Source organism: Molothrus ater, chromosome 8 (genome assembly GCF_012460135.2).
Source record: "Molothrus ater isolate BHLD 08-10-18 breed brown headed cowbird chromosome 8, BPBGC_Mater_1.1, whole genome shotgun sequence".
NCBI classification, from domain to species: Eukaryota; Metazoa; Chordata; class Aves; order Passeriformes; family Icteridae; genus Molothrus; species Molothrus ater.
This window is the reverse complement of record NC_050485.2, coordinates 20508044-20521503: the sequence shown is the minus strand read 5'-3', so window position 1 is coordinate 20521503 and position 13460 is coordinate 20508044. Positions and strand designations below refer to the sequence as shown.

At 36.7% G+C, this 13460-nt stretch overlaps 1 protein-coding gene across 1 annotated transcript in view; it reads left to right on the top strand.

Annotated features, from left to right (window-relative positions):
- BTAF1 (B-TFIID TATA-box binding protein associated factor 1) overlaps positions 1 to 13460 on the top strand; it is a 42221-nt gene that overhangs the window by 13107 nt on the left and 15654 nt on the right. The window contains exons 5-19 of the mRNA XM_036385625.2: positions 1738 to 1901; positions 2193 to 2329; positions 2980 to 3091; positions 4361 to 4429; positions 6797 to 6886; positions 8075 to 8170; positions 8413 to 8589; positions 9111 to 9251; positions 9368 to 9492; positions 10675 to 10795; positions 10872 to 10976; positions 11195 to 11344; positions 11930 to 12072; positions 12239 to 12413; positions 12887 to 13090. Coding sequence (XP_036241518.1) covers positions 1738 to 1901; positions 2193 to 2329; positions 2980 to 3091; positions 4361 to 4429; positions 6797 to 6886; positions 8075 to 8170; positions 8413 to 8589; positions 9111 to 9251; positions 9368 to 9492; positions 10675 to 10795; positions 10872 to 10976; positions 11195 to 11344; positions 11930 to 12072; positions 12239 to 12413; positions 12887 to 13090 — 2009 coding nt within the window. The remainder of the gene's footprint in view (positions 1 to 1737; positions 1902 to 2192; positions 2330 to 2979; positions 3092 to 4360; positions 4430 to 6796; positions 6887 to 8074; positions 8171 to 8412; positions 8590 to 9110; positions 9252 to 9367; positions 9493 to 10674; positions 10796 to 10871; positions 10977 to 11194; positions 11345 to 11929; positions 12073 to 12238; positions 12414 to 12886; positions 13091 to 13460) is intronic.

The window sequence follows — 13460 nt, the reverse complement described above, 5'->3', positions numbered from 1 at the left end:
TGTTGTGGCAGCATTATGAATCTAGCCATCCATGGATTCTCAGAATGTCAGGAAATAATGGCAGAACCTATTCCCCAACATGTGGTTTGTATTTTCTTCCTCAAGTAACACAGTTTTTTAGGAGGGATGTATTGTTTGTTTAGGTTTTTGCCATAGCAGTATTACTGTGTATACAGTGGGGAAGAAGGGGTGGAAACCTAAAGAAGCATCAAAGATTTCTGTAGACATTTTTAGAAAGGGCAGGCACTTCACTGCTTGTTCTTTACCTGAACAGTGTTCCCACATACAGAAGTAGGATGTGGCTTATTTAAAAGCTTGAAGGTTTCAAGTATAGAAAGACTGCATGAAAAATACTGTGATAAGACTGACAAAGTTGGAAGATCAAATACCAGTGCCTGTGTGATGTTTTTTGTTTCAAGTGACTTGTCTAACATTTTTCTGTAATTTTTTTAGCTGAGAGTTGGTTTGTCAGTGTAATGGCACTGAATTATTTTAATCTAAGCTATTTTTTTGCTATTACTGTACTTCCCTGTTCTTAGTTCCAGGCCATCTACCAGTTTCTGTGCCAAATTAAGTGATGCTTTTGATAAGAATCTGACTGTGTAGCCCTGATTCCTTTGTTCCCTGTGTGTGATGGGTTCTGTGCAGGGTTCTCAGAAGATCAGTAGCTCAGCAAGGAGCAGAGCATGTGGCTGCTGAAACTTGAGCAGTGTCCTGTCTCTTCAGGCTGGTTGCTAATTTATTGCTTGCCATCTTTTAAGCTAGATTAATAAAGTGGTGTACAAGTTCCACCTCGTCTAATGAAACCCAACACTTCAGTTCATAGAAGCCTGATATTTATTCCAATGTCACATGATTTCATCCTTGAAGTTTTTTATGTGGAAAAAAAAAAGATATACAATATCAAAAAATACGAAAATGAAACAAAAATCCTTAGTTGCTGCTTTTTTTATTCATGGGAAAATGCACAGTCTGCTTTCTCTTCTGTGTTCTGTAGCAACTTCCCTTTTCAAGTAGACCACATAAATGGACTTAATGTAACTTAATCTTTAGAATTAGCAGTCTTTGATAATTATTCCTGAGATTATGTTAGAAAGGAAAAATATTTTTTAAAGAATGGAAGTTGCTTGTCTTTGCTTGTCAGTTAAATGCAGTTTAAAAAACTTACTGGTATACACAATATTAACTACTAGTTACTACTCAACCTGGTGTGCACCCCAGAATCATGTCTATATTGGTCATCTACTTAAAAGTTTGTGCTGGTAATTGAAAAAAAAACATCCCACCACAACACCAACAAACCAAAACAACAACTCCTCCTGACTGGTTTCTGTACTGTGCATGTGAAGTGAAGTCTGACAGCCCTACCAGCTACAAGTTTTGGGTTGCTTGGAGGTTTTATTCTACTTGGGTGCTAAAATCTTATATTTTTAATGCAATTGTAGGTGCTTCCAAAGCCTAGGTGTTCTATAGGTAGTGTTGAAACATCACACATTCTTGAGGTGGCATCTGTTAATTTCCAAAATGAACCTTGCTCGATCACAGTTCAAGTACTTGTGTAGTTACAGTAGCAGAAGAGGTCTTCCTGGGTATCAGTGTGATTTGTCTTAGCAGATTGTATTAGCCAAGTGCAATTTAATCCTGTAAATTTTGGCTTTGTTATGTACATTGAGCAAGTCATCAGTAAAATATCCAGTTGGAAATCTGACACATCTTCTTTTAAAATCCCTTTTAAAGGTGAAATTGATCCTAAAGAGAGGATAGCACGACAGAGGAAACTGCTGCAAAAGAAACTCGGCTTAGATATGGGTGCTGCAATTGGAATGAATACTGAGGATCTGTTCAATGATGAAGATTTGGACTATTCTCCTTCTCCAGTTTTACTAGTAAACAAACAACCTGTAGGTAAAACCTTGGGCTATTTGACTGCAAGAAATAATACAGTGGGTTTGCTTTATTTGAGCTTCTGTGGTTACAATATTTCTGTTTTAAGTAAGATGATTGGCATCTAATGTGGTGTGCTTTGGCTTCCTGAGTTCTTACATCTCATAGTTGCTTGTTAGTATTATTTCATGTCAAACTGCTGAAATGTTTGAAATGGAGGGTTGGGGAAGTTGGGAGCATTGTGGGTTTGAGAATTTTTCAGGACTTCCATCATAAGAAGAATTGACAATGAATGACTTTTCTTTCAGACTCTTCAGGCTGCTGAGTTAATTGACTCAGAATTTCGAGCTGGTATGAGCAGTAGACAAAAGAATAAAGCCAAAAGAATGGCTAAGCTATTTGCAAAGCAAAGATCCAGAGATGCAGTGGAAGCTAATGAGAAGAGGTATAATAGTGAACTGGTTTCCTTTTATTTCTGTGAAGCTGGGATTGTGATTTGATTTATCTGTTGAGAAACTTCCTACAGTCTTTGCATCTTAAATCTCTTATGTGCTAATTGTGCTGATGGTGGAAAGTTTGCATGCAGTGCTTGTTCCCAGGAGAGCTTTGTTGAGGACCCAGCTTCAGAGGCATCTTGACATAATGGGATGCTACAGCTGAAATGTATGGTTATTAAATATGGCTTGAGAATAATGCATCAAAACCGGGGATTTTAAGAAAATGAACAACTGAAAATTTAGGATACAGTTTTCTGATGTGTGCTGTGTTCTTCACTGTAGTTTATAGTGGCATATTATTGTATCTACTGTGTTCATAATGAATGATGAACAAAATTCTTGATCTTATTTAGGAATTGCTGGGTTTTTTGGATAAATCTGAGACAGATTGTGAATTTGGGACAGCATTCTACTGTCTCCTCAGTGCATTTTTTGGTTTTACATATAAACTCAGCTAACTTGCATATTTCACAGTGCTAAGCCTCTTTGTTTTGTATTCTTGCCATACTTTATTGTATCTGGAGACATCAGTTGTAGATGTAATTACTTGCCTTAAAGCATACCCTGAGTTCATAAACATGTACTTGCTCCTTCTCAGCAATGATAGCACTGATGGGGAACCAGAAGAAAAAAGAAGAAAAGTTGCAAACGTTGTCATCAACCAGCCTGCCACAGACTCAAAAACATTGGTAGAAAATGCTCAGGAAGAGGTATGATGTATTGTTCTGCTGTTAGCAGGAGAGATCATTCAGTTTTTCAGCAAAGTAATTTGAAACAAAATTCCTTCATGTGCCCAAATTCTTTAGTCCATTTAGCATTCAGGGAAGTGGAATGAAGAATGTCATGGCCAGCTTACTTTTAACATAATGAAGCAAGTCAGCTTCTAACTGTTACAGCATTGAGGAAGCAAACACATTTAATCCTTTGGTAGCAGTTTGTGACCCAAATTAACACAAGTAGGTGGCTACAGGTGTCAGACCCCGAGGTATTAAACTGGAAAACTGTGCTAAATACTTACATGGTAGGATTACAGTGAGCCACAAATAATTTGATCTAAATGCTTATTTAATCTTTGCTGTACTTTAATTAGGCTTAATTTAGAATTAGATTCTATCTTTAATAGTTGAATATTAAAACAATTACCTTAGTCTTGGAAAAAAACTGTATTTGTTTCAACAGACTGAAAAGCTAAAAATTAAGAAATGCTAAACCAGAATATAAATGATGCATAGAAGTTTATTTGAGAAGACTTTATCTGGAGAAGTCTGTATCCTACAAAAATAGCTTTCCAGACATCGTTCAGTAATTAAAATCTTATTTGCATAAAAAATGGTTGGAAAATTAATCTGAAATATTAATAACTACAGGCTGAATAGCTGCTGGTTTTTAAATGTCTTCCAGTCTTCTGTGTATGTGATGATGTGAACTTACTAATGGTAGTAAAAATTCCTTTCCACAGCCATGTCAGTTTCCTTGTAGAAAATTTTGAAATAGTGGATATGCTTTGGTTTTCAAAAAGTAGAATGTGTTTGGAAAAGGGTGCTGTTTATTGCTGGATTGATTGACCCAATTTCACTAATGTAGTGTGTTTTCAAACTGAGACTTACATGTTATGCTCTTTAAAGGCAAAGTTCATAAATTTAAATTTAATCACTGGATAGAATAAGAAACTCTGCTTAATTTTCTTCTTTAGCATGGTTTCTAAAGGAGAGGTGAATTCCAGAACATCAAAATTAATTCCCATAGAGACTGTTAACAGAAACTTGATAAACTTGTTAAGAGATCCAGTGCTAATCAGTGAAGTTTCTGAGCTGGGGAAGAAGATTGTTTTTTCAGTTCTGTCCAGTAATGAAAAAAAGTACTTATGATTTTGGAGTTTTTTGTATGCCATTGAAGTATGCACAGACAACAATATAAGAAGTGTTTGTTCATGATTCCTCTTTTTCAATCTCATACTTAATAATTTTTTATGGATTTAGGCAAATGAATGGCCTCTGGAAAGCTTTTGTGAAGAGGTGTGCAATGATCTCTTTAACCCTTCTTGGGAGGTAAGACACTTGGACTATTTAAGGTGGAGCTAATAGTTTTTTTAAAAGGGCTTCAACAGAAATGCAGACATTGTATGTGTAGAACTTAAGAGAATTTTGCCAGATATCAAAATTTAAATCATTTATGCATACAGATTACATAGCCAAGACAAATTTGCTTCTAGCAAGCTTAAGTGTTTTTTAGACTCATTTAAAGGGGAATGGAAAACATGTGTAATGTATACTTGTGGAGAGTGAGAAAGATATGAAAAGTAATCATTATATAAGTGAGAATTATGGGAGTGTTGAAATTCAAGCAAAATAAAATCACATCAATCTATGGTTAAAAAGATTAAGCAATTAAACTTGGGTTCATCAAGACTTTAAGGAATATTATGTGAGTCTGTTGCTGGCAACACTGGTATGTTTGTCTAATGCTATGCTAGTAGCAAAGGAAGGGGAATCAATCCTTTAATAACTATAAAAGCTATATGTTTGGTTGCTTAGACAATTTATTTTCAAGATTCAAAATGGTTCTACTCACCTTTTTATTCAGTCCTTATACAATTGTCCACAAACTTTGGTAGAAATTTCAGGTAAAAATATGAAGTAGCTGATAATGATCTAACTTCTTGTTCAGAAGGTGGACATAACTGTTGTCAACTAACTTCATTTTCTTGAGTTGATCTTCTGAAGGGTTAAATATTAACAGCAACTCTAACATCCTTATGTGTATCTGTAGCACAGTCTCGGTGATGTCAGTATGGGCAGAGCCAGCTTGCTCTCAAACTTGGAAACAGAGATAGATCATATGCAGCCAGCACAATTATTTTGGTCCCAGAAAAAGAATCATTATATTTGTGTGGGACATCACTGCACCTGAGCTAAAAAGCCTCACCTTATTTGAAAACAGGCTGTTTGCAGTTGAAGGACAGGTCCACTTGTCTTCTGGTATGTAGATGTTCTCATAGCTTTCTTAGTACATTTGATAGAAGGCACATGTATCTTAATAGGGGAAGTAGATCAATACAGAATCATTATTGCAGCATGTTCTGGGTGAAAAACAGGCTAACCTGCCTCAAAATGTATGTTTAAAGTGGCTCTTTGGCAGCATCTTGCAATGTCTAGAGGTCACCTGGGTGACTACTTCAGACTGCTTGCCACGCTCACAGGCAGCTGAAGTCAGGCAGGATGAATCCTACTACTGGTATTGCCTTTATACATTTGTGTCTTGCTGGTTTGTATTTGCAGAAGCTGAGACATTAGCTATCAAAGTCTCCTTCTTTTGACTTTTAAAACCTAGCTCATAAGCTGTCTTGGACCAAATAAATTGATGATTTATGAACAATTAGGATTTTAAGACTAGTCTGTTTTTTATTGGCTTGCTTATAGCTTTAACCAGCAGGCACTGAGCTGTACATAGGGGACATATATGTTTGCATTTCATATAAGATATTCTGATGAAGGGGGGAGCTACCAAGTACTCAGTTCTAGTTGTTACTGCCATGAAATGAAATGCAACAATTTTCTGCTAGCAATAAGCATGTATCTGGGCTGTTCTTAAAAAAATAGTGTTAATTCTCCTCTAACTTATGTAATGGCCTCTCAATGAGAACCCATTTCAAAACTCTGCTTTTGCAACTTTCTGTATGTGTTGAGTGAGCTTTCCTTGAGAAGCCAATTGCTAGTCCAGTTAGGTATCACAAATACCAGAAACAGGTGTGTCTTTAGCACATCTTTCTACTGGTCTTTTCTTATTTCCAGAACTCTTCCTAGTGTGTTCAGCTATTCAAGTTTGGTGAGAGTATGCAAGTGCCTATAATTTGCTTTCCCATATTGCTTGTTCACTTATTTCTAAAATCCAGTCAAGTAAGGCAGGTTTGTAAGTTAGGCAGAAGAGTAATTCCCAGAAATTTGTTTTGCAGACTCCAGAATACTCAGTGAGGATCCAAACTCTGTTTAAGCAATACAGAGAGTGATAGAAAATATTAAACATGAAGTGCTTGAAACTATAATAATATGTATTTGCTTTAGCTTATAAACTTAATAAAAACAGTAATATCTTCAAACTTCTCTTTGACAACTAGTGCCACTATGTTGGCTATGTTGCTGCAAACATCATAATGTGTTAGAAAATAGAAGCAGTTCTTAATTGCTTCTGTTTATAAGCTGGCAAATACCTGGGGTAAAGAAGGCTGATTTTTGGACAGGTGAATATTTTAATAGGTGATTTGATCTAATAATTCCCACAAGTCTAAGTAGTGCTAGTTCTGCAGCTCTTGAAACATCTCTGTTAAGAATACAGTAGTATTATTCCAATTTTCCAGCATGGGTTTAGTCTTCTGTCCTCTAATATTTTAAAACTGACTTTTTACTTCACTTTCTTAGGTTCGACATGGTGCAGGTACTGGACTGAGAGAGATACTTAAAGCTCATGGTAAAAGTGGTGGTAAAATGGGAGATAGCTCTTTAGAGGAGGTAAGTTTCCAGTCATAGACTTAATATTTACTTAAATGAAGTTTAGAAAAGAGACTTCTTAAAATACTTTGCAATAAGTGTGTGATGTGGGGGAATATAAGACTTTTCTGCTCAGAATCATCTGGATGACATCACTGCATGCACTGACAAAACATTGTTTTTAAAAGTCCTATGCAGAACCCAATAATACTGTATAATTGGCCATTAATATGTTGGTTGTCTATAAAGTTATTAAACATTAACTTCCATATTAGAATATACTGTTTTCAAATCCTGGTAAGACTGTACTGAAACAAAATTGACAAGTTAATTGTGTTACTCTGGTAGTGTCTCAGACCATTTAACTCTACTTGCTTAAATAGTAAGAGGACTCTATCAACCTGCTCTCTTTATTATGAGAAAAGGAATTAAAATAGTCTTCTTAAAAGGAGAACAGTTTTTTAAAAATATCCACAGTAATAGTTTGTTTACTAATAGTGAATTTCATCCAGGTTTCTACTGACTCCCTTGCTGTAGAAGCAGCTGGAAGAGCTTGTGGCTTAGAGAGTTGAAGAATGAGATGTAAATCAGTGTACTTCAGGATACTTTGTAAATTGTGAAAGCAAAAACTTCTCTCTCTCCTTGCTTCCTTGTAGAGTAGAGATGCATGGAGATGGCTGGGTGGGTAATAACAACACAATCTGCAATAATAAAATACTTTAAACCATTTCTTAACTATTTATGGAAAGTGTGTGTACTCCAGCTAGCTTCAAAACCTGCTATGTCTGCCCTCCTCACTGGCAGAGCATGAGACATTCAGAAGTCTCTGACTTAGGTCAGCATAATGTAGCAGCAACCAAAACTTCAGTGTGGTATCTCCATTATTCTTACACTGACTCCAGAACACAGCACTGTACCAGCTACTGAGAAAAAAACCCAACTCTGTCCCAGCTGAAAGCAGGACACTAGCCTTTGATAAAAGTACGGTGTTTTTAGAGAAGAAAACATCCAGGTTATGATGTTTATAATAATCCAGGTGAGTTGAATTAGTGCTGACTACTTGGCCTGGACTGTCTCTGCAAGAGAACTGTATTGAGTCAATGTGAGCATTTGTTGTCCTGTCTTTTACAGATTTTAGCTAAATTAAGCATATCAGAAATGCTTTATGAATAAGTGTAGTCCAAGTGTTAAACTTTTCTCTTCTTACAGATGATTCAGCAGCATCAGGAGTGGCTAGAAGACTTGGTTATTAGACTTCTTTGTGTGTTTGCACTAGACAGATTTGGAGACTTTGTTTCAGATGAAGTAAGTTTAAGTTACCTTTGCATGAACAGGTAGATCAGCAGGCTTCTGCAGTAGATAACACTGCAGCAGCTTAGCTGTGCCTTGTGTAGTGCTGCTGCATGTGCCTGTTAGAACTGCTCAGAGATGCTTATTAAAAGGTAGCTGATACATGAACTTCACCTTGTTTGTATGGCAGTTTGGTCATCTCTCTTAAAGTCAAATTTCATACAGAAGTATCTGTTTTATTGTTTACTTTTTCCTAGGTAGTGGCACCAGTACGTGAGACTTGTGCTCAGACTTTGGGAGTAGTATTGAAACACATGAATGAAACTGGTGTTCATAAAACTGTGGATGTTCTCCTGAAGCTGCTTACACAGGAACAGTGGGAAGTGAGACACGGTGGTCTCCTAGGAATAAAGTATGCTTTGGCAGTACGTCAGGTAATAACCCTCATGACAAATTGTAGGAGCTTGGGATAAAGAATCTCTGCTCAAAGTAGAGGATGTGGATGAACAGTAGCTAGGTGTGGTAAAGCAAGATTGCTTGCAGTGCAGTCCTGTGGGTTGAGATGTGTGACTGCACTTCTATAACCATGCTGCAAGTATGTAGTGCAAGCTGTGCTTGCAGAAAACATTAGAAATAGAGATATGCCTGCCTGGTCTTGGTATTCTCATATGTGAGGTAACAGAGCAGAGTCTTACAAGAAGGTAAGACTGTCTGTGGTATTATTCTGTAGACAGTGAGCTCTGTTTATACCAAAACTGAGCTGATTTACAGTTCATTAAATATATAACCTATGTTTGATTTCATGAATGCTAACTTAAAATACTTAGATTATGGTGTTGGAGCTGTACCATCCCTTTGAAACAATCAGGTTCATTCACACACACAGAATGCATCTTAGTTGATTGTATCATTAGAAGCTTTGTCAGTTTAAAAATGCTTTTGATCTTTTTGGCAGGACATGATCAACACTTTATTGCCTAAAGTGTTGCCTGCAATAATTGAAGGTCTGCAAGATCTGGATGATGATGTCCGAGCTGTTGCTGCAGCATCTTTAGTACCAGTAGTGGAAAGCCTGGTCCAACTTCAGTCTCAGAAGGTGACTGAAGTGTTTTAAGTTCACTTTTGGTCTAAGTGAAGAAAATAATACTTAGAGGCAGCACTGGTTTTGTTGTTTTTTTTTTAATGATAAACCTCCTCTGCTTATTTGTGTAGGTGCCTTTTATTCTTAATACCTTGTGGGATGCACTTCTGGAGTTGGATGACTTGACAGCTTCCACAAACAGTATCATGATCCTTCTTTCATCCCTTCTGACTTACCCTCAGGTCCGCAAATGCAGGTAACTTTCAATTAGCTTTTCTTCATTATTACGGGTCTGAGTGTCCACTTACTGTCAAATTGGAATGACCAGTTTCTTTCAAATCATGTACCAAAGAGATGATTAATGTAACTCACTATTTTATTTCTCTGGTTTTTCCATGAAGTGAAGCTTACGACAGTGCTTCTATTTTGATGACATTAGTATAATGCAACAAAGGAATTAAGAAGTGTACTAGACATGGTTTATATGTGGCTTTTTTCCCTCCTTTTGTCTCTGTCCATTTATCTTGGGTGTTTTAGTAAATGATATTTGCTTCACTCACACGGTGGTCCTGTCCACAAACATCTTGTTTAACAAGGAACAGACAAACTCCAGATGAGACCAAACTGTTTATTAAAACACATTCATGAGCCTATAGAACTTTACTATTGGAACAGTTCTGAAATAAGCTACAAACAAACTCACATCAGTAGTACAACCAGTAATTCTGTGACTGGTTGATGACACTGCCTAGTTGCTATCTCTTTGGGACTCTTAATGTACTAAGATGCAATTCCTTTAATTGGTCAATTTTTCATAGTACACATGGTAAACTCACAGTATCTGCACTTAAGGTAGATACTATACACATTTGATTTTTCTCATCCTATATCATTAGCATTGCTGAAGCTGATGGTTGCCCAAATCTAAAATAAGGAATGAAGTTTTGTTACTAATGCAGTTGTAAATTCAGCATGTACTACTTGAATCAGCTGGTATGACAGTTGATATGCCAGTTCATGCAAAAAAGATGCAAGCTTGTTTTAAATTATTGGTAAAGTCATAACTGCCCAACAGCAACTTCAGAACAGAAATAGCTCCTCCTTTTTTCTAAACAGTTGAACAAAGCCTTAAGTATAATATGGGGAAAAACATGGTATAAATACATGCTTAAAATGACTAGTTCTCTATACCAGTTTTACAAACCCAAATCAGTATTTTCCTGAAAAAGGATAGCAACTCGAACTATTTTAAATGTGTAAACTGTAGTAATTTAATCCTTCACTTAAAATCCCCAAGTATGTGAAATACTTTCTTTTCTTATAGAAAGTATTTTATTTTCTTCTTTTGGATAAAATGAGAATAAACAAAATGAACTTAGCTTTGTGTGTATGTATGTTTTTATCCCTGACACTGCCTCTACCTCTCCCTCTCCTGTAGTATTCAGCAATCCCTGACAGTTTTGGTCCCACGTGTGTGGCCATTCTTGCACCACACGATATCTTCTGTGCGAAAAGCAGCACTGGAAACATTATTCACACTGCTGTCTACCCAAGACCAGGTAAGAATTAGAGTTATTAATGTCTTACTGTGATGCATATTGGAATATACTTGGTCATATGATTTCCTTGTTTCAGAGTTCTTCAACATGGCTGACTCCAATTCTGCAAGACATGTTGAGGCACATATTTCAGTTTTGTATCTTAGAAAGCAACCAAGAAATTCTGGATCTTATTCACAAGGTATTTGCATGACTTCTCCTGGATATAGTGCTTGTGTATCCCACTCTTTCAAATCCTCTGTACTTTTGTGCAGATGAAGAATTGTGTGCTAATGTTAAATACTTCAGTGCTTTACTGTAGAGTGGATGAGAGAGTTCCTGCAGTTTCTCAGCACGTGTATGATCTTATGTAGACCAGGTACAAATTTGTCATGATTTCTATTGTGATTCTTTCCCAAGGTGTGGCTGGAACTGTTAAACAAGGCATCTGTACAGTATGTTGTTGCAGCTGCTTGTCCATGGATGGGAGCCTGGCTCTGCTTAATGATGCAGCCATCTCATTTGCCCATTGACTTAAACATGTTGCTAGAAGTAAAAACCAGGTCCAAAGTAAGTTAAATGTGGTCTCACTGTCTGTTCTGAGGAAAGTAGGAAATTGCTTAGCTGTATATCAAACACATTCTAAGAGGGGGAGTGGTGGTGCCTTTCTATAGTTCTAAATGTAAACTGTCTTACAAGCCTCAGTTCTGTAGAGCAAAAGGTTTCTTGTCAGGTTATCCATGAAGAATTAAGTTCTGCTGTGTAGTGTTCTCTGTGTGTAGATACTCAAGAAGTCCTTATTTACATGGCTCTAGAGCCATCTGTTTGCAGGACTGAGTTAAATCCAGAAGCATTGTGTTGTTTCTGAAAAGATGCTGAGAGAGGTTTCCTTTTTCCTCTGTGTGTTTATCAGCTGTATGTCAAGTATTAGCCTTAATATTATAGTGAAGGAATGTAGCATACATTTAACAGAACTACAGAATGATGACTACAGAGATGATTTCCAAGTATTGACTGCTTTAAGAAATCTGTTACCCAAGAAGTGTTCTGTCTTGGTCCAACATTTTCATGGTGTGATGATTATTTGTACTGTTATGGAATATGAATTTATCTTTTCATTACAAACACCCTTTCAGCCTTTCCTTTATTCCACAGGAAAAAGCAGGTGCTAAACTGCGTCAAGGTCAAACCCAGAACAAGGAAGTTATTCAGGAATACATTGCTGGGGCAGACAGCATTGCAGAAGATCCAGCAACTAGGGACTACGTTGTCATGCGTGCTCGGATGATGGCAGCAAAGTCAGTTTACTGGAAATATGAAAAAAATACTTTAAAGCAATGTATTTTTTTCATAAAATATAGTGGTTTTGCCAAAATCTAATTTTCATTTTTGCATCTTCACGTTGAATCATTGATGGCAGAGTAATTATGACATTGAAGTGACTGTTCTTTTTCATCTTGTCAGGTTGCTGGGAGCACTTTGTTGCTGCATTTGTGACCCAGGTGTAAATACTGTTACTCAAGAAATAAAGCCAGCTGAATCATTAGCTCAGCTACTGCTCTTCCACTTGAATTCTAAATCTGCCTTGCAGAGGATTAGTGTTGCGTTAGTAATCTGTGAGTGGGCAGCCTTGCAAAAGGTAGGATGTTTCTGCAGCAAAAATATATTTTACTTACTATCTCAGTCCACTGCTTGTTGTGTGGTACTTAGCTTGAAATAAGATTTCAGTAGGTAAGCTAAAATGGTGTTTATACATCTAAATACCAAAATCTTGATCGTTAGACAGTGCAGGAATACAGGACTCAGTAGATAAATGCCAGCTGTCAGAACTATGAATCAGTAAATATGCTCACATTTTTTCTACAAATAAATCTATTCTCAAGATGCCTTTATCTAAGGTCAGTGATTCCTTTTAAGATAACTGTCTTTTATCTGCTCACTATCATTTCTAGTGGCAGACTTTTTGTTCCTAATCCTTTATCTTTAATATTCTGGTTTATGAGTGTTAATAGTCCCTCTGGAAATGGATTTTTGTAGCTAGATTGAGCTGCCCAAGACTGAACAAAGAAACTGTGATTATTCAGAAATGCAAATTGTGTTTTTCTGTTACAGGAGTGTACAACTGTGGCTATTTGTGTTCAACCTCGTTTACTTGGGGTCCTTTCTGAACATCTCTATTATGATGAAATTGCTGTTCCTTTTACGCGAATGCAAAACGAATGTAAACAACTCATCTCATTGCTAGCTGATTCTCACATTGACATTGGAAACAGAGTAAACTGCAGTGTATTTACAATAGATCAAGCTAATGAGCTGGTAAGTAGAGGCATGCCTGCCTTTCCTCCCAATCTGTTCTTGTCTTGAAATACACCTTCAGCATAATTATTACATAGACAGTAGCTTGCAGAAATAATGTGGTGACCTTTGCATATCTCATGAAAAAAAATGTGTAAAGATTCTTACTGTTTCCCCTGAGGTGTGTTTACAGTCTGACAAAAATCAAGTGCAATGCAAGGTACATACTTAATGGGAGAATAAAACTGAGTGTTCTGATCCCAGGTGTGGATTCACTATTGAAATCTATGCATAAGTAAACAAAGCAGACTTCAAAACCATTGTCAGAAGACTTGTAAATAGACCATGTAAATTCTAGACCTTTTCCCCCACCTTGCCCCTGACCTTTTAA